Source organism: Camelina sativa, chromosome 16 (genome assembly GCF_030686135.1).
Source record: "Camelina sativa cultivar CO46 ecotype springtype chromosome 16, ASM3068613v1".
NCBI lineage: Eukaryota > Viridiplantae > Streptophyta > Magnoliopsida > Brassicales > Brassicaceae > Camelina > Camelina sativa.
Window position 1 is genome coordinate 26,088,765 of NC_141895.1, and position 22,493 is coordinate 26,111,257.

Consider the following 22,493-nt stretch of genomic DNA (forward strand, 5'->3'; position numbering starts at 1 on the left):
TGTACATAAGTCAAGTAATTTAAAATACCCAAAGGTTTATAGAATTGTTTCACTCATCAAAAAAGTTTAAACTATAAAATAAATACTCATTTGTGAAAAAGTATTTTTTTTGTTTGTAATTAATGTCTCAAAGCAACATTCATATTTCGTTAAAGTGATAAAATAAATTACTAAATAAAAACTTATTTTTAGTTTTGTTCAATAATTGTGTAGTATTGAGGTCTTGTATTTAAATTTAAAATATTTTTACAAACATAAGTATATATATAACTGCTTTGTATTAAAAAAAATAGTAAATTTTCTAATAATTTTTATAACTAATTAATACTGTTTTTTCTTTTCTTTTTTTTTTTCCAGAGGAAATCAAGAAAGAATAATGTGTACGTAGTCGTACAAAGCTTCCCTGAGTCAACCAATAAACTAACGCCAGATGTCGTCAAAAATAATAAACCTTAACAACGAACCGTAGGATATAAAAACCCCTTTATATGAACGGTGAAGATCTCGCGTACTCTGTACCTTAATTATTAGATTTGACGTTCGTTGTACTCAACGACTTAAAAAAAACCTATATTTGTGGTCTTTGTTTCGTGAAGCTTCTCTCTTCTTCTTCTTCTTCTTCTACAAGTCATCAAAAAATCTGCTCTCATCTCTTGTGAATTAATAATGGCGAGTAGTTGCGAGCTGTGCTGCGAGATCATCATCGCTATCCTTCTTCCTCCTGTTGGAGTTTGTCTCAGGCATGGCTGCTGCACTGTAAGTTCCATCTCTCTCAAATTCATCAAAATAAGGAATTCAGATCTCTAATCCGCCGTAGCTTAATCTCTGAAATTTCACATCTTGTTGTTTCGGAAATCGAATCACGATGGTTTGAAATTGATTACGTTCCGGTTTACGGGAACCACCAATCTATAAGATGTTTGATTGGAGATGAATTACTGATAATGTTTTTGTGGTTTTTTCTTAAAAAAGAAACATTAATGAAAGGACTAGAAAGTAAATATAGAAGTTTTTTTTTTTTTTTCCTAACTCGTGATCTTTTTTTTGTTTCTGTTTTGTAGGTTGAGTTCTTCATTTGTTTGGTGCTCACTTGCTTAGGGTATCTACCGGGAATAATATACGCGATTTACGCGATTTTGTTCTTGCACCGGGATGAGTATTTTGATGAATACAGACGCCCAATCTACTATGTTGCTTGACCTTTGTGATTCTGATTCATTCATGAAAGCTTCATTTTAGTAATAATTGATGATCTATGGAGACATCGTTGTTGTGAGAAAGTGTGTGAACCAGCCTTTTAAAATCTATTGCTTTAAGGTAACGGTCTTCTAAGTGTACGATCATTTTCTCTAATCTCTTTGTGTTTTTCAGCAAAAGTTCCATGAATGAAGCCACGTGCTTTGACTCTACATCCCAACGGGATTTCTTCCGAAATATATGTATTGACTGTTGCAAGCATTGATCCGGATTTGAGTCTAGCGAATCAAAGTGTCTATCAATATACTTCCCCTGCTCAACGGCAAAAAAAAAAAAAAAAAAAAAACTTGGTTCTTAATTAGATTATTCAAACTCTACAATAGTTTAGAATGGTCAAGAACAAAAAAGGTTTATGGTAAAATATACGTACCAGCATTGTTTCGCAAGTTCTTGTGTGTATTGTTAGCTTCTTTAGATCAGGTGAGTTTTGTAACACTCGTTTTATAGCAGGAGGAATAACAAACTGAAAAATCGGTGTCTCAATAGTCAAATCTTTGACCTTGAACATCGGAAAAGGATCACCACGAAGCTCCGCAAACGATAACATCTATAATAGAAGGCACACAATAAAAAGATAGTGAACATATATAACATAATATATAACATAGATAAATTAACGTCGGCACATGCTGACTGGTGCAACCAATTGTTTTAACATGAGTAACGTTAAGTAAGTTAATGTGCTCAAAACATATATACCTGAAGAAAGTCTCCCGTAGTAAGTTTCTCTACGTTTTGAAGCTTTCCTAGCATCATGAGTTGAAGGGGATTGTGAGCCTCGAGGTTTCTATCAATTGAGTAAAAGCAAAAGTTCACTCTAGCTTCGGTCAAAGACGAGACATCAACTAAAGTACATGGACACTGAGAGTTTCTCAATATGAGACGATGGATATGTGGTGCCACAATTTGCATTGGATCTGTACCACACAACTTGCGGACAACTTGTAATGTTCTCAGACGCAGACATTTGCTGAGATCAAGAACCCTCAGTTCATCACAGTAATGCAATGTTAAGCTTTCGAGGATAGGACAACCAGATAGAAACTTATCCACGGATTCATCAGAGAGGTTACAATAACGCAACGACAGCTTCTTCAAAGATGGCCAAGACACAGAGCAACGACAGCTTCTTCAAAGATGGCCAAGACAGCTTTTTTTTTTTTGCGATTAGAGACTAACAATTTTACGTTGCAACGGCATATGAACATTAATTAAGAATGCAAGGCTTTGTCAATTACACAATACAAACCACAAGATTAGGACATGATAAAATTAGATAACACTTTTACTCACTTTCAAATTATTATAACATGCTTTTGCAACTAACCAAATATTATATAAAGTATTTAGAACGAGAAGAAAATCAACAGCACATAACTAAGAAGAGCAGTTCCAAAACTCAATAAGCTCAACAGAGGAGATCGACGGGTGGTTGATGATGGGATGAAGATAGGAATAATCCCTTTTCTTTTAAAGAAAATGTGAAGATTGTTGCCGTTTCCAGCGCCGTGTTCCACAAGTTTCCTATCATCATTGTGATCTGATAGAATAGGATGGGATTGGATGATTAACAAGAAGATGATCAAGAAACAACAAACAAGTACTGAAGATCTCATTTGCGTTTTGAACTTTGTATATAATTCAAAAAGATATTTGAATCTGTTTGCTGAAAAAGAATAAGTTTATGAAAAATTGTATACTTTGTGAGTGATGCCGTGATGGGGCTTTTATAATCCATCAGTGGTAGGTACTTCGTGAGTTGACCTTCTTTTTGTTAAAACATAAATACAGATAAGAATTAAAGGAATTCGAGTTGTGAGTGGCATGAATCATATTTTTTTAGGATTACATATCATTAAAGGATCTATAACTAATGGACGGTTTCTGAAATAGTAATAAAAACTACCATAATATTCTCTATGATTCATGTCCCTAATAGTTTGATGTCTAGGATTTTGCACACATATTAAGACAATGGTGTATATGATTAATTTATTATTTAGTTTTTTTCTTTATAATTTTTACTTTTTATTCTTGGTCATTTCATGCATATGTGATGATTCATTTTTCTGACATTTTCTCTATTTTTCTACTTTTACACTTTTTTAATAATAAAAATATTTAAAACATCAATTTTTTAGAAACAATAAACATTTTCTAAAACATCAATTTATCAGGGACAAAGGGAGTATTATATACACATCGGAAGCTTAATCATCTTAATTGATATGTTCAAGTTCAGCCAAGTCTCTCTGCATTTTTTTCAAACTCTTTGGACCTCCACTCTTTTAAAAAGGAATGATTGAAATGGTTTCTCAAAGGTTGACTCCCGAAATATTATTATTCGACAAGTATATATATATATATATCTGGGCTTGTTTCAACAATGATATATATTGATTAATATATATCTGCATCTCAGTATCAGTAGGTTTTTAACGTCAACGATTAATATTTACTTGTACCATGAATATACTAATAGAGCTGCCAACTCTCTTACGAACGAATGACTTTGTCTAATACATGCAAAACTAGGAAATGATATGATGCGGAATTTGCTAAGCTCTAACTATAAGATAACAAATGTAACTTTCTTTTTTTCTCACCCTGAAATGTTTCAAAACTCAAGATGAACGAAAAAAATAAGAGGGGTAAACAAAGCTGAACCAAATCGTCCAAGTATATGATATTAACTCAAAACCTTTATAAAAAAAAAAATGATTCAGACTACTCTCAAGTAAAAGTTTTAAGAACTTCGTCTGCAATTCCAATAGACTATCCTGATGGGCTCTCGCTAGCCGCGCTAATACTCTTTGAAACCGCCTCAACCACGATATTTCTGAACCACTCATCTTCCATCTTCTTCACAACCTCTCCTACAAACTCGAATTCCAAGGCTTTAGCTGAGACCAACTCCCCTAAGATCTCTCCAAAGCTGTTTGGTGCTTTTGGCAGATCGATTCCAATGTCATCCAACATTGAACCGTAGAGCAAACAACCCGCCCCTAAGTCTTCACATGTTAGCACATTCTTGGAGATCAGATGTTTCAAGAGTTTGGCAATTGGTTCAACCAACGGAGGGTTTTTCTCTAGACCGAGTGAGATGGCTTCCTTGACTAGCTCCGGGTGGTAAGATGGAGATTTCAGTTCCTCAACACATTGCAATGCCTCACCCAATAAACGAACACTGAAATATTCTTCAAGAAGCGACTTGGTTTTTCTTTCCAGCTCTCCTGCGTTCAAGCTATTAGCCAGAGGAGTCGCCGCCTGTGGCTGTGGCTGAGGTTGAGACCGTGGTAACGGCTTCTCAACAGTTGGAATGGGTTTAGAGGCTTGAGGAGCTGAGCTAGAACCGTTACCTTGCAAAAGAGCACTTGGTCTACCACCGCCATTAAGAAGGCCTCCACTGCCCTGAGGAAGAAGCCTTGAGTTGACTGAGAACGACTTGTTGATAGCAGGAGGAGGCTGAACACGCACAACAGGAGGCTGCTGCACTGTTTGTCTATTCCCTCTGGGCATGGATCGGGTCCGTGGTATTTCCCAGCCACCTTCATCCATAGGCATCTTCATAGCACCAGGCATGCCAGGCATCATTCCTCCAGTACCAGGACGGCCAAAGATGTGTCCAGAGCCAATACTGTCCGCTGCACCAGAAGCCGCAGCACGGTTATTGTTGTTGTTTCTCATACTTGCCATTGCACCTGGACGCAACCCAAGATTTCTCTCTGCCTCGGAATGGATTTCAGTGATCTTCTTTGCTTTCACCTGCACAGTAAACAACAAGTAAGCACAACTCGGAGAGAACTAAAGACTGATGGTTATTAAAGGTTTGAGATGGAATGATTAAATCTTTACCTCCTCACGCCTCGGTACCCATTTGTTACGTCGAAGATCAATAACGTCTTGGACCATAAATTTGAGGCGCAGCTCTAGTAGAGGGTGCATTGCTAGTTCCTTCAGGCGGCCAAAGTACATGTCATTTATACCTCGAGATCTTGGATTCTCTTCAAGTTGCTTCCCAATGGTTACAAAAAATTGGCAGAGAGCTTCAACATCTCCCTCTGCTGGGCAAGCTTTACTGTCTTCTCCTAAAAGCTCCTGTGTTAGAAAAATTTCAAGTTCAATGAGCTCTCTACAAGGATACAATATATGAATGTAAATAAACAAGAAACATGGGTCATGATACATACTTGGACAATGTGATGAGTTATCTTATCAGGCACCATCTTTTGCTTCAGAAGTTCTCCAATTAGACGAATGTTTCCAAGTGTCCGGAGCTTCACCATTCTCTCCATATCCATTCTTTCCATTTCTTGGTCTGGATTAGTCATCTTTCTGATTTCTTCCTTCAATGCAGTGGCACCCTCAAATGCCTCTTGGCAATTGTTTAAAAGGAGTCTTTTAAAAGTCACTTCTTTGCCACCAGGTTCCTCAGGTGGAAACGAAGGTAGCTTTCCGTTAATATCAAAACACAAACGAGCGTACATCTCGCAGAAGGTCGGCTGCAGTATAGCATTCTCAAAAATCAGCTGTATCACTCCCTGCAATCAAAGGTAAGAAGAGCAAATCAATACCATGAAGAGAGAGAGAGAGAACCACAACAGCAGAAACCAGGAATTATAAAAAAAAACAAACCTTTAGGATATCAGCAGAAGTGATGCCAGCATCAATCAATTGACCTTTAAGAAGCTCGTACTTCTCCGGGGTAAGCTTGTTCAGAATACTGCAGAGATATCATAATCAGTCAGAATATAACATCACAATTAACTTAAAGCACAAAAGCTGAAAACACTAATATTAGTTTGTTGACAATATACCCTTTGACGTTCTTGAGGACTCGGTCTTTATCTGAAAGAGCTCCTCTTTTAGCTGACCATGGGACTTCTGCTTTCACCAGCACAGGGGCAGGACCAGACTGTTTTCACAAGATGAACATCACCGTTAGTAAGAAGAGAAAACTAGTAAAAACAGCATGCCAGCAACAAGTAACAAGTGACGAAAAAAACTTACCCATTGAGATGTATTTTTAGCTTCACGAGAGTCGTCTCTTATCCATTCTTTACCAGAGGTTGGAACCTGCTGACGACTATGCCAGTCACGGGTATCAGGCTGGGAATAACGATTCTGTGGCTGATTTGTTTGCTGATAAAACCAAAAACAAGAATGTGGTTTAGAAAAAAACAAGATTCGTCTGAAAAAACACAAAACAGAGAAAGATGACACAAACACTCACTTTACTCTCGGCTGCACGATTCCCCCAACTCCGATCTTCGCCAAAAAGCTCAACTGCAATTTCCTTACAGCGTCTCAGGATATCATCAGAGACTTGAACCGACTGGTATTGAGAAAAACATAACGATGAGTGATTTGTTTCACAAGGGATAGAAACACAAAGCCAACTTCAACATAAGAAATAGAGTTACAATTCATTACCTGTTTGACCTGAAGCAACTGGTCTCGGCTAAACTGCACACGTTCACCAGAATTTTCTCTCTACAAAAAAAAAAAAAAAACAAAAATATTTCAATTACACAACATAAAGTATCAATCTTTGTCCCACATTCAAATTTTCAACAATCGTAAGAAAAGAAAAAAACCCAAAAAGATCCAAACTTTTTTTCATAATTCGATTCATAATCACGGAAACGAATCAAACCCTTCAATTATACAGCCTGTTCAAACTCAAATTCGCGGAAAAAAACAGAGGATTTTGATTTGGTGAATTATACCTTGACGGGAATAAGGGTTTCTCCGGTACCAGCGCCATTGGTAAGATCAAAGGAGGAAGAGGAGCTGAAGCGAGGAACGAAAAGCCTCTTTCCACCGCCGCCACCTCCGGGTCTCAAGCTCAAAATCGATGGTTCACCTTGTTGTTGCATTACTCTGTTTTCTCTGTTCGCGATTAGGAAGATTCAATAAAAATATAAAATAAAAAAGTGATTTTTTTTTTTTGTAGATAGATAGAGGAGAGAGCTATATAGTGTATATATATATATATACGTATTGACGGTAGAGAAAGATTAAAGAATCGCTCCTTTTCCTTTTTGTTTTTGGAAGCTGTGTGTGTTCTGTATTTTTTTGCCCTAATTTCCTCTCTCTCTCTCTCTCTTTTTTTTTTTTGTTCTTTTCCTTTATATTTCTCACGTGTATAATTCTATTGTTAATTACGAAAATATCCTCTATTTATCATTTCCAAACAAAATAATTTTTGTTTTTGGTAAAAAATAAAATCTCTGACCAAAAGAAAAAAAAACAGTTGAAGGAAAATCTTGTAAGATATAAAGACTTAATTAAGATTGATGAATTTATTGCATTTTATCAAATTGCAAATCTACTAATATTAAAAGTGTATTTGGCATGGGTCTCTCATGAGTAAAACTGTAAAAGTCAATTAATACTCAAAGATTACCTCTAGCTATTAAAAGTTTTTTTTTTTTTTTTGCTAAAAGCTATTGAAAGTTTGAACATTTAACTTATATGTTTCTGAATTTATATGTACCTCTCCACAAATATACATCTATTTAATTAATTATAATAATAGTTGATTTATGACATGATAAGTAATTTTTTTGAAAATATTTTATTGAGAAGTCATAATAACCATGAATTCTTTTATAAAGAATAATTAACTTTTGTTCTTCTTTCACGCTTTTAGAACTAGGAATATCATATTCCTAAAAACTAAAAAGGTAAAAGTTGGTGAGAGGACAAAATTGGAATTTAATAGATGAAATTATCAATTAATGTCACACAAGACACAAGTCACACAATTAAATTAAACTCCTAAGGATTTAGGAACAATGATATCCGATTGCTACATCAATATTGAGCCCTTTATTTTAAATTGGTCCAGTAAGAGCCCATTAATAAAACACCGTCGTTTGGTTTCCAGCACTAACTTGTTAAACGACGTAGTTCACTCTCATTTGGCTTCTGGATAAGAAGAGCTTCGTGCAGCTGCGAAGGTTTTGAAACCTTCTGGAGTGAATAGAAGAAGCGCCATGGTTGGGATTACCAGCACCGTCGGATTCAACGCCGTTTTCGCCGGAATCACCAAAACGTTGTCGTCGCATTCACTATTCTCCGTCGACTCCAAGCTCTGTGGTCTTCGTCTCTCCAAATCCGAACTGTCTTTCGCTAATCTCACTCCTTCTCCTCGCCGTGGCTTCACCGTCACTTGCCGCTTCGGAGGTGGTGGTGGTGGTGGTGGAGGTTATCGTTTCTCTGGAGACTCGAGGCGGGGTAGGCCGAAAGAAGCCGAAGTTGATGAAGCGCTTGATATCGCCTCAATTAGGTAAGAAGGTTTCATTAGCCTAATTGTTAATTTTGAAAATTTCTTGATGATTCGAAAATTTTGTGATGGTAATGTTGTTGTGTTTGAGTAGGTCAGCTACTGTTAGGCTTATTGATGAAAAACAGAACATGGTAAATGTGACTTCAATCTCTTGAAATCAGCTTTTGATTCTGCAAAAAAAAAAAAAAAAAAAAAAGACTCATAAAGGTCCAGTTTGTTTTGCTCTCTGTAGCTTGGTTTAGTATCTAAAGACGAAGCTGTTCGAATGGCTGATGATGCTGAGCTTGATCTGGTATGTGTTTCCATTGAAATGTTTTAGCTACACCGAGACTCTCTAGTGTAATTAAACCAACCAACTCATATTGATAGATTGTGTTGGTTATTAGGTGATATTATCACCTGATGCAGATCCTCCGGTTGTTAAAATGATGGACTACAGGTGAGTATCTAGATATGTATTGAGATTGTCTCCTTGTAGATATACCAAGCTTTGCTGTATTACCGGTGATGATGCTTTTTGTTTTGCTTTATCAGTAAATACAGATACGAACAGCAGAAGAAGAAGAAAGATCAGCAAAAGAAAAGTATTGACTGTTCCTCTCTCCCTCTTAGTTTCAGAGTTGGAAATGAGATGCTTATCAGCTTATGTGTTTTTTCTTGTGTTTCTTCATATCAGCCACTCGCATGGACTTAAAAGAGCTTAAAATGGGGTACGGATTTTGTGATTTTTGTTTTGTTTTTGATGTTACAAATGAAGTCTTTAGAACTGAATCTTCTCAAAGGCTACTGCTTTTTTTTTTCCGACAGTTATAACATTGATCAGCATGATTATTCTGTTCGTCTAAGAGCTGCCCAAAAGTTCTTGCAAGATGGTGACAAGGTTTGTTCCCATAATCTTCATAAGCTGCTAGAGTTCTGTCTAAGCTGAATGTGTCTTGTTAATGTACACAGGTTAAGGTTATTGTGAGCATGAAAGGACGAGAAAACGAATTCAGAAATATTGCAATTGAACTCCTCAGACGTTTTCAAACCGAAATAGGGGAGGTAACATGTTCTTTCTCCTCATGTTCCTGATAAATGTGAACTGTTTGTGAAATGAATGGTGAGTCACTGAAACTTGTCCTGGATCTGTAGCTTGCGACTGAAGAGAGCAAAAACTTCAGGGATAGAAACTTGTTCATTATCTTGGTACCAAACAAGGAGATGATTCGGAAACCACAAGAACCAGCCTCAAGAAAGAAGAAAAAACAACCGGAAGGCGAAGTTTCGGCTGCAGAAATAACGGTTGCAGAAACAACGGCTGAGCCTCTACAGATCGAATCTGAAGTTTAAATCTGTGGTAAGGATTTTGAGAGCTAAAGTAAAGTTTTGTATATTTACTTTTCTGCCAATGATGTCTGAAGAGAGTCAAGAGCTGATAACAGATAGAATTAGTCCTATTTGAATGATGTTCTTCGTTTGTAGATCATTTCTCTAATCATTTTTGTATAACTTTCATCATAGTTGATTCATACAGAAGTGTACTTGTTTAACCAAGCTTATAACTTAATTGCTTACATGACAGAAACTAGATAAAGTCTGATCAAAACATATTTTGAATTTACTATTTTGTGTTAAAATGTAATTTATTTGAGTACTAAACTAACAGAGATTATATATTTGATTAAGAAGAAAACCTAAAACTGAGGTTACATGTGAATATTTAAATTGCATTTTCTTCATTGATTATCCTTTAAACCCTCTCTAATCTTCTTCACATCTTTTTTCCTACAAGTAAAAGACAAAATGGAAAAAGATGATGGCAGAAGAAAATGCAAGCCAAAAAGAGCGATTTACAAGTCATTCTTTGAAGTGTGTGGTTGTTACGGCCATGGAAACTTGCTTAGTGGCAACGATGGAGACTCTGCATCATCTCTTACTTCTTCTTCTTGCTTCTTTTGTATCAGATGGGTCTTGAGGCTACTCTCTTCTATCTGTTTCACAAAGAAAAACTCGGTTTAACGCGTTGAAAACCATAGATTCTTGGATTTGTGTTTTGATTTGTTACCTCCATGTCTGCGGTTGATGCCAAGAGATCTTCACATTTGTCAAGCAAAAAGTTCTCTTTTGCTACTGTAACAGCGAGATCCGAAATAACCTTATTCATCTCCTCTGTTTGCGAGTGTAAAGACCAGATGGATGATCCCATACTCTGCATAACATCAAGAGCTGAAGACATAGCCAACTTCAGAGATCCAAGGTCCGCCTGTGATCACAAGAGATTTGCGAAATCATTACTCGATTCTTGGTCTTTTCGATCACTGTGTGAAGAAGTAAGAAACCATACCTTTGTTCCTCCTGCCAGTGGAAGCCTGAGAGTATTTGCTTCCAAGTCTCCAATGGCACCAGCTAAAGAACTAATGTGTTCTCTCTCAAGTGTTGCCCAATCTTCAAGGCAAACCAGCTGCACAATACTTACATGAAAGCCTTTAGATCATGAGGATGATAATCTGATGAACACAAGTGGAAGTGAAGACATATTTTACCTGATCATTTAAGATGGATTCTAGCTTCATTTCTAGCTTCAGCTGTTGAAGACAAATTCTTTGGTTCGTCACATGATCCCGTAGGTCTGATGTTGCATGCCATACATTGTATAGAGTTTCCTGTAACCTCAAGATTGTTAAAACAGAGGAAGGTACACTTAATAGAATGTTAATTTCAAAATTTGATCCAGTGTTTTCTAGTGGCAGAGTATCTTTTACCTCAGCAATTAAGCTTTGAATATAGCTTACTCCCTCAGCTCGAGCATTTGCAAACCGCCACTGCGTATATCTATTATAGAGTAACCGCAGCTGATGAACATCTTCTATGTAAGTTGCCTTTTTCCCTTTCTTGACATCCGCAATGAAGCTGAGAACCGAGGTTGTGTTGCTACTGGATTGTGCGGTTTGTCTTATCCGGGATGGACTTACACCTCTCGGTGGAGGTGTAGAAGATCTCACACAAGAGAAACTTCCAACTCTTGAAGGACTCAATCCTCTCAAGGGACTCACTCCTCTTGAAGGACTCAAGCCTCGAGAATTAGAGGATGATGATGAAAATGAGGATCTGCTCGGTGAAGCAGTGCGTGATCCAGGAGCAGACAATGGGTGCAACCTAGCTAAGGTTTTTCTATCTAATGAACTTGCAGACAATAGTTTGAGAGACTCACAACTACTACTATCTTCTGAAGTTGTTGGAGACAAAATTTCTTGTCCACCATTTTCATAACAGGACAACAACCTTGTTGTGTCACTAGAAGACTTAAGCAATGGTTTACAGATTTTATTAGACAAAGGCAATGACATTCTCCTGATAGATTTATCGTCAAGATCTAAGCTTCTGTTCATAGGATTTGATGATGCAATCTTCCCACTAATTCGACTAGGCCATCGATGTTGTTCTATTATCTTACTATGAGAACCATCCACAGGTTTTGAATTCTCTGACTGTCCACCAGACACATTCTTACCTCTTAATGGACTTCTTTTTCTCTCAGGCGTATGTTTCCTCAACACAGATGTTGTCTCACTCTGCTGCATATGCGCTGTATTCGAAGAAGACTGTCTCAATGTCCGATCATTCGAAGAAGTAACAAGCGGTTTGTCCTTCTTACTAACAGGAACTGAGACTGAATCAGACTGAAAAGAAACACTGAGGCTTCTCATAGTAGAAGGCCATAAGCTTTCAGGTAAACGACCAGTAGGTAGTCTCCTAGAAGAAACCGGTAAATCTATAGATACATCACTAACCGGTGTGGAAGGAGTAGTTGTTGGCGTGGAAGGGCTACGTTTCCTTTCCGCTGAAACCGCTCTTTTCGATAGCGATTGAGAGGTTGAAGATGGCACAGTTCTCGTGACATTAGGCGAAGGACATCTCCTAGTTTTAGTAGGAGTCGGTGATCTGTATCTTGAACTAACCTCCATTGTTCTAGCACGGCGCGTGACAGAAACTGCATTGTTCTTCTCAGCTGGAACAAGAGGCGGTCTTGTAGTATCAGATTGCTGCTGCTTCGCCATTGCTGTTTTCTTGGAACCATATACCACTTCCATTCAAACTAAGCATAAACCAACTTGCATTGATTTGATTTATAAGCTAATGCCTCTCATTGTAGACACTTCTTTTATTCTGCCAAAAAGTAAGATACCTTACAGATGAGCAAGATGGAGCAAAAGCAGAGAATATTTTAGAGACAACCCAGATGATAAAAAGAAAGATAAAGATTAAATCTTTACAACAGAGACACAGATCAAGAAACCTTTAAAGACTACCCAATGTCTAAGAAAGAGAAAAAAGAAAGGTAAGATCTTAAGGTGTTTAATGATCAAGAAGCCAAAACAGATCAAGACATGGAGATTGAAAAAAAGACAATCCTTGGTCCTTGGGACAAAGCTGACAACAGTTTCAAATCACCATAAAGCAAAGTTAGGTCCCAAAAGAAAAAGGGGACAACAAGAACAAGCTGAGACCTAGTAGTTAAAGAGATAAGAAAGTTGTGCCTAGCTAGGACTATAACAAAAGGTCTAGTACTAGTATTGAGTTAATTTTGCTGCACTTTACACAGTTTCAGAGATATTCTTGATTTCAATCAAAGACTTTATTTTATAAAACCCTCTGAGCAAAAAAAATACAAATCTTTTTCAGTGTCATTGTCACGGGTGTGCCATGGTCGGATGGGCTGGAAGAAAAAATTTAATGGGAGATTTCACAATTCACAGACTCACCTTTCTTTCTTCTTCTTCTTCCACCACATCAAACAATCAAAATCTCAAAGTTAACAAAAAGAAGTTTCCTTTATTAGCTCTCTTAAGGTTTTTTTATTAATCAAGAACAGTTTTGATTATAATAATGCTGCTAATGAATTATATAATTAACAATTAGCAAACAAAATGGAGATTTTGCAGATTCATCTGTTTCCTATATGGGAAGAGACAAAGAGGACCACGTGTATGGAAGAATCAGTGTCTCTACTCTCAGATAAAAATGGTGATACTTTTTTTATTTTTTGCAGTGACAAATAATGCAGATGAAATTAGCAAAACAATCTGGTGATTAATATATAATTTATGTTTTGACCATTTGAGAAAAAAAAAAAAAAAAACTTGAAATGTTTCTTGGGAAAATAAATCTCGTGAAACAATAAAATTTGGGATTCGTAAAAAAAAAAAAAAAAGTGTTTTGTTTATAGTGAGAAAGGAGAAGAATACAATTTGTTTTTTGTCTGTGAGTGAACCACGACTTGTGTCTCTTATGGAGCAGACAAGTTTTATCGATCAAAACTATTTTTGGAATTTATTAAGTAATTCTGCAAAGATCTTAAAAACTTTTGTTCTTGGCTTTCTTCATTAAAATCTCTATAAAACGCCAGAAACTGAAACAAGAATTAACATTGTCGCACAATAAATTAGTTTTGAATCAAATTAATCAACAAAACATCAGTTTTTAGTATTTGTCTCAGACTGAACGAACACTCAAGAACAAAAAAATTAGGGTTTCTAATTTTGATCAAAACCAAAACAGGGGTTTAAAAAATATAAATAAAAAGGCAAATCAATATAATAAATTCGACGTGGGAAACTCGAGATTTCTAACCTGGTGAAGAAGGCTTGCTGCACAAGTAATCAAACCCCAGAACTTGTTCTATCTTCGACAATTTTCGGTTTTTGAAGCTCGTAAAGACACAAGAGAAACAGAGGAAGTTTTGTTTTGAATTTTCTTTTTCTTTTTTTTTTTCGGGTTACTGCTGCATTGTATTTGGATCGTTGACAAGACCTTGCTATATTCAAATTTTCAACTTATCTTTTATAAGTATTTATTTTGGGTAACCCGTAAAGAGAAAATGTTAGTTTTTAATTTTTTTATATAGTACAAATTAAATCATCGACCCTACACAACATCGTATGATGATAGTGATTGTCAACTTTGTCAAATGTTAATCTTTAGGTGATTACTTTTCCTAGTGTTGATTTATATACAAGCAGTTTTTTTATATATATAAAAAGGGAGATTAATATGAAAACATATTTTTTTGGTAAGAATTTTAAAATTTAACATATTGAAGATAGAATTCTGCTATTTTTTTTTCTTTTACCATTTCTAGTATTCTTTAAGTTTGTAGATTTTAAAAAGTGATCTCATTATACATTATGAACGTAACACATTAAAAAAATAGTAATCTACTAATACTAGTTTTCAGTATCATCCTATGATAATTTGGTGAAAATTTATTCAGCTCATATATTAGTAAAACTAGTCCTTGGACGGATCCGGATATCCGAAATTTTTGACTGTCATACCCATAATATTGCACATATTTTTCTTAATAATATTTCCTCTATATTAATTTAAATATCATTCAAGCTTTTTAATATAAACTAAGAAAAAAATGTTGTTTTATAAATTTATCTATTGGTCAATACATTAAGTAAGAATTAAACTTGAATTTTTTCAACAAAAATTTGGATTGAACTCTAAATCGACATTTACACTGAAACATTTTTTTATAAGTATTTGACTAAATATTCTAATCTATGGAGGAAACAAATTGCAGAAATCTAGCATAGAGTCATGTATGTTTGAGATACACAAACAGTTTTTTTTTATTTAATGATCGTACTCCCTCTCATTTATATTACTTGTCATTCTAGAAATTTTTACACATTTTAAGAAAACAATTATATTTTTTTGTTTTACTCCTCGTTATTACACTATTTCATTTGATATAAGTAATTAATAAGTTAAAAATTAGGGGTAAAACTAAAAATTTGATTCTTAAAATTGCACCGTAAATACAAAACGACAAGTAATATGAAACAAAAAATTAACTCTAAAATGACAAATAAAAACAAACCAAGGGAGTAGTCTAAAAAATGTTTAACTTAATTATTTTTAATATATACAAACTAATTAGACCTACTGTATTTTGTCTTGAACAACATAGGATTCCACCACTGAAACAAAATTCTTGAATTCTTTTGTTAGCAAAAAAAAAGGTTTTTAATTTCCTTCTTGTTACTCTTCCTAAGTGGAGAGAAATTAATTCGTCTCCTTTACGGTTGAAATATTTTTTGTCTCTTACTTTCTCATCCCACTATTTTTACTCTATTACATAGCAGTCACCAAATCTAACCCACGGTTCAGTGTTTTAAGAAAATATGCCGAAGTATAATGAACAGGGCTCATAACCTTAATTATTCATATATGTTGACGATGTAGCCAAACATAAAAACGTATATCAATATGTATAGGGAAAGAGAACATATATAAGAAGAAAGATCAATAAGAATTGAGTTAGTGTAAAAATGGGAATTTCAGAAAATAAAACCAAAAACACTAATGACACACTAGCATTAATTATACATGTAACAAACTCGTAAGTAAAACACGAGCTTACCTAACCGCACTATAACGAATTTGCATAAGAGTGATAACGACGCTATATCATGTAACGAAGTAATGTACATATATAGGATATAGCCAAACAAACTAAGTAATGTATTCAGCCACAAAAAGACTAATGTATGATAATGATTGTTGTAAAAAAAAATGTGTATAAGAGAATAATTAATTTTGTCCAAAAATATACTAAAAAGAGAATACTTACTCATATTATTGAAAATATCACAGTTTTAAATTGCCGAAAGTGAAAGATAAGTTAAATTACTCTACATTGTTTTTGGCGTTTAATGTTGTTAAGTATATAAGCAAAGGAAAGACCAAATGATGAGCATTCATGTGCTTAGCATGATTATATTGTGACCACCATTTTATTGCATATGCCATGCTTCTCCTATGTTCCCATCCCTTTCTCCTAAGTTATTGGTTTAGTTTTTGTCATTCACAATATGATTCAAAAATATTAGATCATACAATAATCCTTATTGAATGCTAATTTATTATAAACCTTCTGCTGGATAACCAAATTTCAGAATTTTAACTATTGATTACATATAATAACAGATGCCTCTTATAAGTTTTTGTACTTTTATACCAAATTTTACTTTCGTTACGATTTGGCCATCATCTATCTAATTGAATGCAAAATTATTAAAAATATTTATCTGCTAGATAACCAAATTTTCTTGCAAAACTATATATATATATATATAGCAAAATCATAAATAAATTGTATGTTTTTTTTTGTCAGTGTAATTAATACATACAATATAATATCATGTAAAATAATGTGTGATATAGAGATAATATAATAAGATATCTATTGAAAAATGTTCTTAAAAAAACACATTATAGTTGAACCATCTTATTACGAGTCCCATTTGCTATATTTGCAAATAAGAGGGTGAAATTTCGAACACATCTCAGAACTTTGGTAAAACTAGATCCATTTATTTCGGAATTTAAAATGGTGCGTAACTTAAATTAGATATGTCTAACTGGAGGATACATCTATATATAACCACACTTTGTTGTTTTTTGAAAACATCTACTACATTTAAACATTTTTGTTCTTTCTTTTCAATTTTTACAACACTATAAATTTATTTCTATCATCTAGTATCATGAAGACAAGTTTTCAACTCTCGCTAACCATTCTGCTTATTTTTACAATTCTTGTTTTAGGTTTGTATCAACATTTATAACATGATTTCCATGTGTTACATATAGTTTCTGCTAGAGAATCTCGTTTATCAAAATTCAGTTGACAAAACTTTTTAATTGGATTTTTATGATTTTAATTCCAACTCACCGTTGATATATAAGTAGATTTCAATACTTTTTCTTTAGTAAAGAATGCCATAGTATCAATTTAGCTTTTTGACAAAAAAAAAGGGTATCAGTTTAGCCTTTTTTAAAATGTCCAATACATATTTTAGTTATATATATATATATATATATGAACCGATTCCTAAATATATATTTGAAACTTATAAAATTTATCTGATCATATAAATTACACAAATGATTTGGAAATTGTTTCCGATATAAAAATAAATTATTATAATGTGAATTGGCTAAACAGTTTTTAATTTATTTCATTGTTATTTTTCTCAATATTAATTCTTTTTTTTTTTTTGTTAAAAGGCATTCAAATTAAAGATAGGAAATCAAAAGTTTACAGAGCATAAAGCCCAATTCGAAAAGAAAATAAAAAGAGATACAAGCCCCATAAGTAGAAAACTCATAGTTGTGAGAGAAACCAGAATTGAACCAAGTAATTAGGATTGAACCAGAATAAAAAAAACGGTTGGGAGGCAAAACCACTTCAAATCATTCCCATGCAATCAATAGAGAACATTCCCATGCAATCAATAGAGAACATTCCCATGCAATCAATATTAATTCTTTCATGTTGCATAGATTAATGTTTCGAGAACATTTCCTTTTAATAAAGATTGATGTTTTTTTTTCTCTTTCTGATTTACTTATGCTTTTATTTACAACAACTTATTTTTTTTTATACGGTGTTATAAATTTGTGTTCTGAAATGTTTGATTTATATTCTTTGAAAATTTCTTGGGTAGTCGAGTTGTAGCCCCCTGCAAAGTTCCAATTCTTGCGTCATCCCCACGAAACTTTAGCCTCTGTCTTTAGCCACACAAAAAACTTTGACAATGTATATCCCCACCTAATTTGCATTTCAAGTTCTATCCCCACGTCTCTTCAAACATTTTTTTTTGTCTAATCTATCATTTAACCAGATTCAATTCACAATTAAACCGAAAATTGAAACTTGATTTTACCCAGATTTTGAATCAGTTTCATCTATCAAACATCTCTTTCAGAAAAACGAGAGTCCCGCAAACACTTTCATTGCTTGGCTTGCTTCCCACATACTATGAGTGACCAAATCATCTCATTAAAGTCATGAACTTCAAGAGATCTGCAGCTCTTTTGGCTAGCTTTCACCGAGGCTAAGAGAAGCTTGTGCTTTGCTTTTTTTTTTGTTCTTATCACGTACTCATGTTTTTTGCTCTGTTTTACTAGTTTATTTTGTAATAGATTCATAAAGCACTATAAATGTTTTTTAGCATGAAGATGAATGAGTTTTAAATAGGACAAAAGACAAAACCGAAAGCATTACTATATCTTGCTAACTAAAAAATTGCTACGCTTGATCCACTTGAGACATTGCATGTGTAGATTGACTAGAAGAAGCTTCACCATGACACTGAAAATGAAATCAACAGAAATAAACACAAATCATTATAAAACATAGATGAATAGCAGTTTTTTCATTGATGGATAACTAACACTTACCATTTTGGCTCGTTTGGCACAAGACCCAGTATTGTGACCAGCTTGTCCACAGTTTTTGCAATGCATTGTCTATTTCTTCTTCTGTGATGGAGTGGAAACTTCTTTTGCCTTGAACTGCTTCTTCTTCTTGTTTTTCTTTTTGGATGGAGACTCATTGATTCCTTTTATTCATTTTGCTTCTTACTCTTTTTTCTTCGTCTAGGTTGTGGTGGCTCATGAGGTTAAATGATAGATTAGACAAAAAAATGTTTGGATTTAAGAGATCGTGGGGGTAGAACTTGAAATGAAAATTAGGTGGGAATATACATTATCAAAGATTTTTTGTGTGGCTATAGACAGAGACTAAAGTTTCGTGGGGATGAAGTAAGAATTGGAACTTTGCAGGGGGTTACAACTCGACTACCCAAATTTCTTTGATGTAGTTAATTCTTCAAAACATTATCTTCTCAGTAAACGAATTAATTAATATAGATTAAAGTATAAAAATCAAAAGTTTATATTTTAAACATATGACAGGAGTGGTGGGAAAAAACAAGTGTTGGGAAGAAATTAAGGGTAAAAACTTTAAGAATGCAGACCTTTGTCCTCGCCTTGAGTGTGAGCCTACTTGCTTAAAGAAGTATCCAAAAGGAGCCCCTCTTTGTGTGCCTGTGCCTTCAATCCCAGGACGATATAAATGTTTATGCGGTTATTACTGTTAATTTGTTATATTTACCATAAAATTTGAATTATTTTTAAAATAAGAGCCTTACGATAAAGTAATTTAGTATGTGCCATGGGTTTCTAGCCCACATAATTGTATAATTATCGTTATCAAGTTATAATAGAAATTCTCTTTTTTTTTTATGGGCATATTACATATATGCATATGTAGAAGTTATAAAGTGTCAGATTTGTAATGGCGAAAGCTGTGGCATTGTCAAAGTAAGCGGTTAATTTATAACTTAATGTAAATGACAAAGATATTTGATTTAACGTTCCACTACCTACGACAAATTTAAGCCTTCTGTGTAATATGCATACACACTTTGCCTAGCTAAGTTTTTCAATTCGAGCAAAACCAACAACAATTCCGGTTTTCAAATCAATCGGATTCTCTAAACCGGAATTCACATTATCCGTTCAATCTCTTTCTCTCTTAAAGCGAAAAAAGCTTATCTTCTTCATCATCTCTTCTTCCCTCAATCGGAGTGAGTGCAAAAGATTACAAAAAAAAAGTCGCCGAGAGCACAAACCCTTATAATGGCTTCTCTCTCTATGGCTTCCGTTAACGTTAGCTTCTGTCATCCTTTACGCTCTTCTTCCCCAAAGGTTTCACTTCGCAGTTCCGTTCAATTCGCCAAGAGTCTTGCCTCAACTCATTCCATTTCTGGGCTTCGCGCTGTTTTGCCTCAGAAGATTTCTATCGTTGCTTCTCCCAATTCCCACAAAGTTCAGTCTTTTACCGTTTTTGCTCATAAGGGATACAAGTTGAAGACCCACAAGGTCCTTTTCCCCTATCTCTCTCTCTTTCTGTACATTTCTGGTTTTTGTTATAGTTGAGCTGAAATTGACGGGAAGTACTACGATTTCGAGAGTTTAGCTTCGAAAGTTTTGATTTTTCTTCGGTTCAATGGTTATTCTTGTGTCTATTGCTGTCATAGTGATAGAGACTTAAGAGTATATCTGCTAAAGTTTGGGATTTTGCTGAAGCTGTGAACTTTAATATTAGCTTTTAGAAGGTTTTAATTGTTTAAGTAAAGGTGTTTTGCTTTTCTTGCTTGCTGTTAAGTCTGTTGTTGAATGATTTAAGAAATTGTGTAATGTTGTTATTTTGTTGATAGGCTTCAGCGAAGCGGTTCAGGGTGACCGGTAAGGGGAAGATTGTGAGGAGGAGATCTGGAAAGCAGCATTTGTTAGCTAAGAAGAACAACAAGAGGAAATTGCGTCTATCCAAAATGGTTGGTTTTTCTTTGACAAGGATTGTTGATTGGTGTTTGTTTTGTGTGTGTGAAATGCATTCATCTCTTTAAAGCTTTAGTGTTTAGCTGTGAGTGAATTTTGTTGATGTTTTAGCATTTGGTGTGAATACGGTTTGAAAAGAACGAGCTCTTAGCCTAGAATGATGATAGAGCAGACACAGATTTGGTTTTCTTTTAACAAGGAATGTTGATTCTGCAAATTGTTGATGGGTGTTTTTTTTGTATGTGTAAAATGCATTCATATCTTTCAAGCTTTAGTGATTAGCTGTGTGTGAATCTTGTTGATGTTTTAGCATTAGGTGTGAATACGGTTGAAAAGAACGAGCTCTGAGCATAGAATGATGATAGAGCAGACGCAAAAACTCATATTTTTCAAGCTAGTTATGAAGTCTGAGACTTGACTCTAATGTCTTGGGAGTAAATGCATGGTTTCGTTTGTCGAAACACACATTTTTGAACTTCAAACCGCATCTTTCGTTGTGCATTTGACTCCTTGCATCTCTCTCTGGATATCTTTAAATGAAGATTGAAGCTACTAGCGGAATAATACTACGATATACAAAACCATGGCATTAAGATTCACTCCATTGGCTTCCATTAGAAATGTGATTTAGGAGAACTAAACTAGTTGGCATCAGTTTGATGATCTGAATCTTCTTAGTGTATAATCACAAGTCCAAGTCATTACTTTGTTTTGGCTTTGTTTGATTAGCAACTTCACTCCTCTGATTCTTTACCGTCTTCTTTCGTACATGTCTTAACTTTGTGTTCTGACTTCTGTAATACAGACCGAAGTGAACCGGAGCGACTATGACAACGTGATCGGTGCTCTGCCCTACTTGAAAGTCAATCGAAAGGCGACTTAAGCAGATAGCCGGATAGATCCTTTTCTTACTTTGCATTTCTTGTATTGTAATCTAAGTTGTTTGTGGTAATATCCTTTTGTATTGTGTGATATAATTTGGTCAATGAGTTGATTTTTCTTTTGCATATTGTCTTCTTTTTTCTTTGTCTCCGCATGACAAAACTACGCCTAAGGTGCATGGATTAATGATTGGGTTGAGAAATCAGATAGACAAGACTTCATATTATTATAATCACACCAATCTCATTCATTAACTCTCAAGTCTCAAACCCAATCTTGTTAAAAGATTAAATTGCGGCTGTGATAGAGACTGTCTAGCTAAAGTTGTATTGTTGTGACAATGAGATTTCACTAAAGGATAAGAAAAAAAAATATCTAGTGTGTAAATGTAATGTTACAAATTATTATGAAAATTGTAACAACACTATACTATAAATCTCGGGTAATCTTTTTATTATATGAACCACCTAGAATTTGTACCCGCGCATACTCGAAATTTTAATTTAAAATATTTTATATTAATATAAATTCTTGATCTCAAATATAATCATTCAAACTTTTGAGTATAAATCTATATAAACACTAAATTTACTTTACTAAATGATATGAAATATATATATTATTAAAAATCATATTTCATTGTTATATCTATTTGCTCGGGATTTAATTTAATTTTTTTATCAATAAAAATTATTAAATATATATATATATACACATATATAATCATTTGAAGTTTAAAAGATAAGTTTATATAACCGTCATACTTATTTTATTAATCTATACATATATGATATAATATATATTGTCTAGTATGACAATAATGTTTTCATGGCAAATCAACAATATATCACATGATAACAGAAAATGATTTAAAAAC

At 34.2% G+C, this 22,493-nt stretch overlaps 6 protein-coding genes across 11 annotated transcripts; 3 read left to right on the top strand and 3 right to left on the bottom strand.

The window, feature by feature from the left end:
• Positions 1 to 549: 549 nt before the first annotated feature.
• Positions 550 to 1,458, top strand: LOC104752032 (PMP3 family protein At2g24040). Its single transcript, XM_010474098.3, has 2 exons — positions 550 to 756; positions 1,062 to 1,458. Exons 1-2 carry the CDS (start codon positions 667 to 669, stop codon positions 1,197 to 1,199), a joined length of 228 nt encoding a protein of 75 aa, XP_010472400.1. The 5' UTR covers positions 550 to 666; the 3' UTR covers positions 1,200 to 1,458.
• LOC147925971 (putative F-box/LRR-repeat protein At3g18150) lies at positions 1,231 to 2,457 on the bottom strand. The gene is made up of 4 exons (XM_087492825.1): positions 2,437 to 2,457; positions 1,957 to 2,349; positions 1,628 to 1,804; positions 1,231 to 1,509 (listed from the first exon to the last, which is right to left on the bottom strand). The coding sequence occupies exons 1-4, from the start codon at positions 2,455 to 2,457 to the stop codon at positions 1,231 to 1,233; spliced, it is 870 nt and encodes a 289-aa protein (XP_087348951.1).
• Positions 2,458 to 3,829: 1,372 nt separating this feature from the next.
• LOC104752033 (eukaryotic translation initiation factor) lies at positions 3,830 to 7,407 on the bottom strand. The gene is made up of 9 exons (XM_087491403.1): positions 6,987 to 7,407; positions 6,691 to 6,750; positions 6,491 to 6,592; positions 6,268 to 6,399; positions 6,075 to 6,172; positions 5,893 to 5,980; positions 5,448 to 5,798; positions 5,113 to 5,355; positions 3,830 to 5,022 (listed from the first exon to the last, which is right to left on the bottom strand). Exons 1-9 carry the CDS (start codon positions 7,134 to 7,136, stop codon positions 4,033 to 4,035), a joined length of 2,214 nt encoding a protein of 737 aa, XP_087347529.1. The 5' UTR covers positions 7,137 to 7,407; the 3' UTR covers positions 3,830 to 4,032.
• Positions 7,408 to 8,125: 718 nt separating this feature from the next.
• On the top strand, positions 8,126 to 10,663 carry LOC104752035 (translation initiation factor IF3-2, chloroplastic). 5 transcript variants are annotated; one of them, XM_087491411.1, is made up of 10 exons: positions 8,126 to 8,551; positions 8,643 to 8,682; positions 8,784 to 8,843; positions 8,938 to 8,990; positions 9,086 to 9,135; positions 9,228 to 9,261; positions 9,359 to 9,431; positions 9,503 to 9,595; positions 9,686 to 9,890; positions 10,326 to 10,663. In XM_087491411.1, exons 1-9 carry the CDS (start codon positions 8,259 to 8,261, stop codon positions 9,881 to 9,883), a joined length of 894 nt encoding a protein of 297 aa, XP_087347537.1. In that variant the 5' UTR covers positions 8,126 to 8,258; the 3' UTR covers positions 9,884 to 9,890; positions 10,326 to 10,663. The 5 variants fall into 5 exon arrangements, with proteins under 5 accessions (XP_087347537.1, XP_010472404.1, XP_087347539.1 ...); XM_087491413.1 differs by having other exon boundaries at positions 8,164 to 8,551; positions 10,332 to 10,663; XM_087491415.1 differs by having other exon boundaries at positions 8,182 to 8,551; positions 8,765 to 8,843.
• On the bottom strand, positions 10,131 to 14,402 carry LOC104752034 (QWRF motif-containing protein 4). 2 transcript variants are annotated; one of them, XM_010474100.3, is made up of 6 exons: positions 14,165 to 14,402; positions 11,296 to 12,700; positions 11,077 to 11,196; positions 10,878 to 10,994; positions 10,599 to 10,796; positions 10,131 to 10,524 (listed from the first exon to the last, which is right to left on the bottom strand). In XM_010474100.3, the coding sequence occupies exons 2-6, from the start codon at positions 12,622 to 12,624 to the stop codon at positions 10,414 to 10,416; spliced, it is 1,875 nt and encodes a 624-aa protein (XP_010472402.1). In that variant the 5' UTR covers positions 12,625 to 12,700; positions 14,165 to 14,402; the 3' UTR covers positions 10,131 to 10,413. The 2 variants fall into 2 exon arrangements, with proteins under 2 accessions (XP_010472402.1, XP_010472403.1); XM_010474101.3 differs by lacking the exon at positions 14,165 to 14,402 and adding an exon at positions 13,297 to 13,745.
• A 5,411-nt stretch (positions 14,403 to 19,813) lies between these two features.
• On the top strand, positions 19,814 to 21,741 carry LOC104752036 (large ribosomal subunit protein bL35c). Its single transcript, XM_010474106.2, has 3 exons — positions 19,814 to 20,275; positions 20,614 to 20,730; positions 21,540 to 21,741. The coding sequence occupies exons 1-3, from the start codon at positions 20,033 to 20,035 to the stop codon at positions 21,615 to 21,617; spliced, it is 438 nt and encodes a 145-aa protein (XP_010472408.1). The 5' UTR covers positions 19,814 to 20,032; the 3' UTR covers positions 21,618 to 21,741.
• The last annotated feature ends 752 nt before the right edge of the window (positions 21,742 to 22,493 follow it).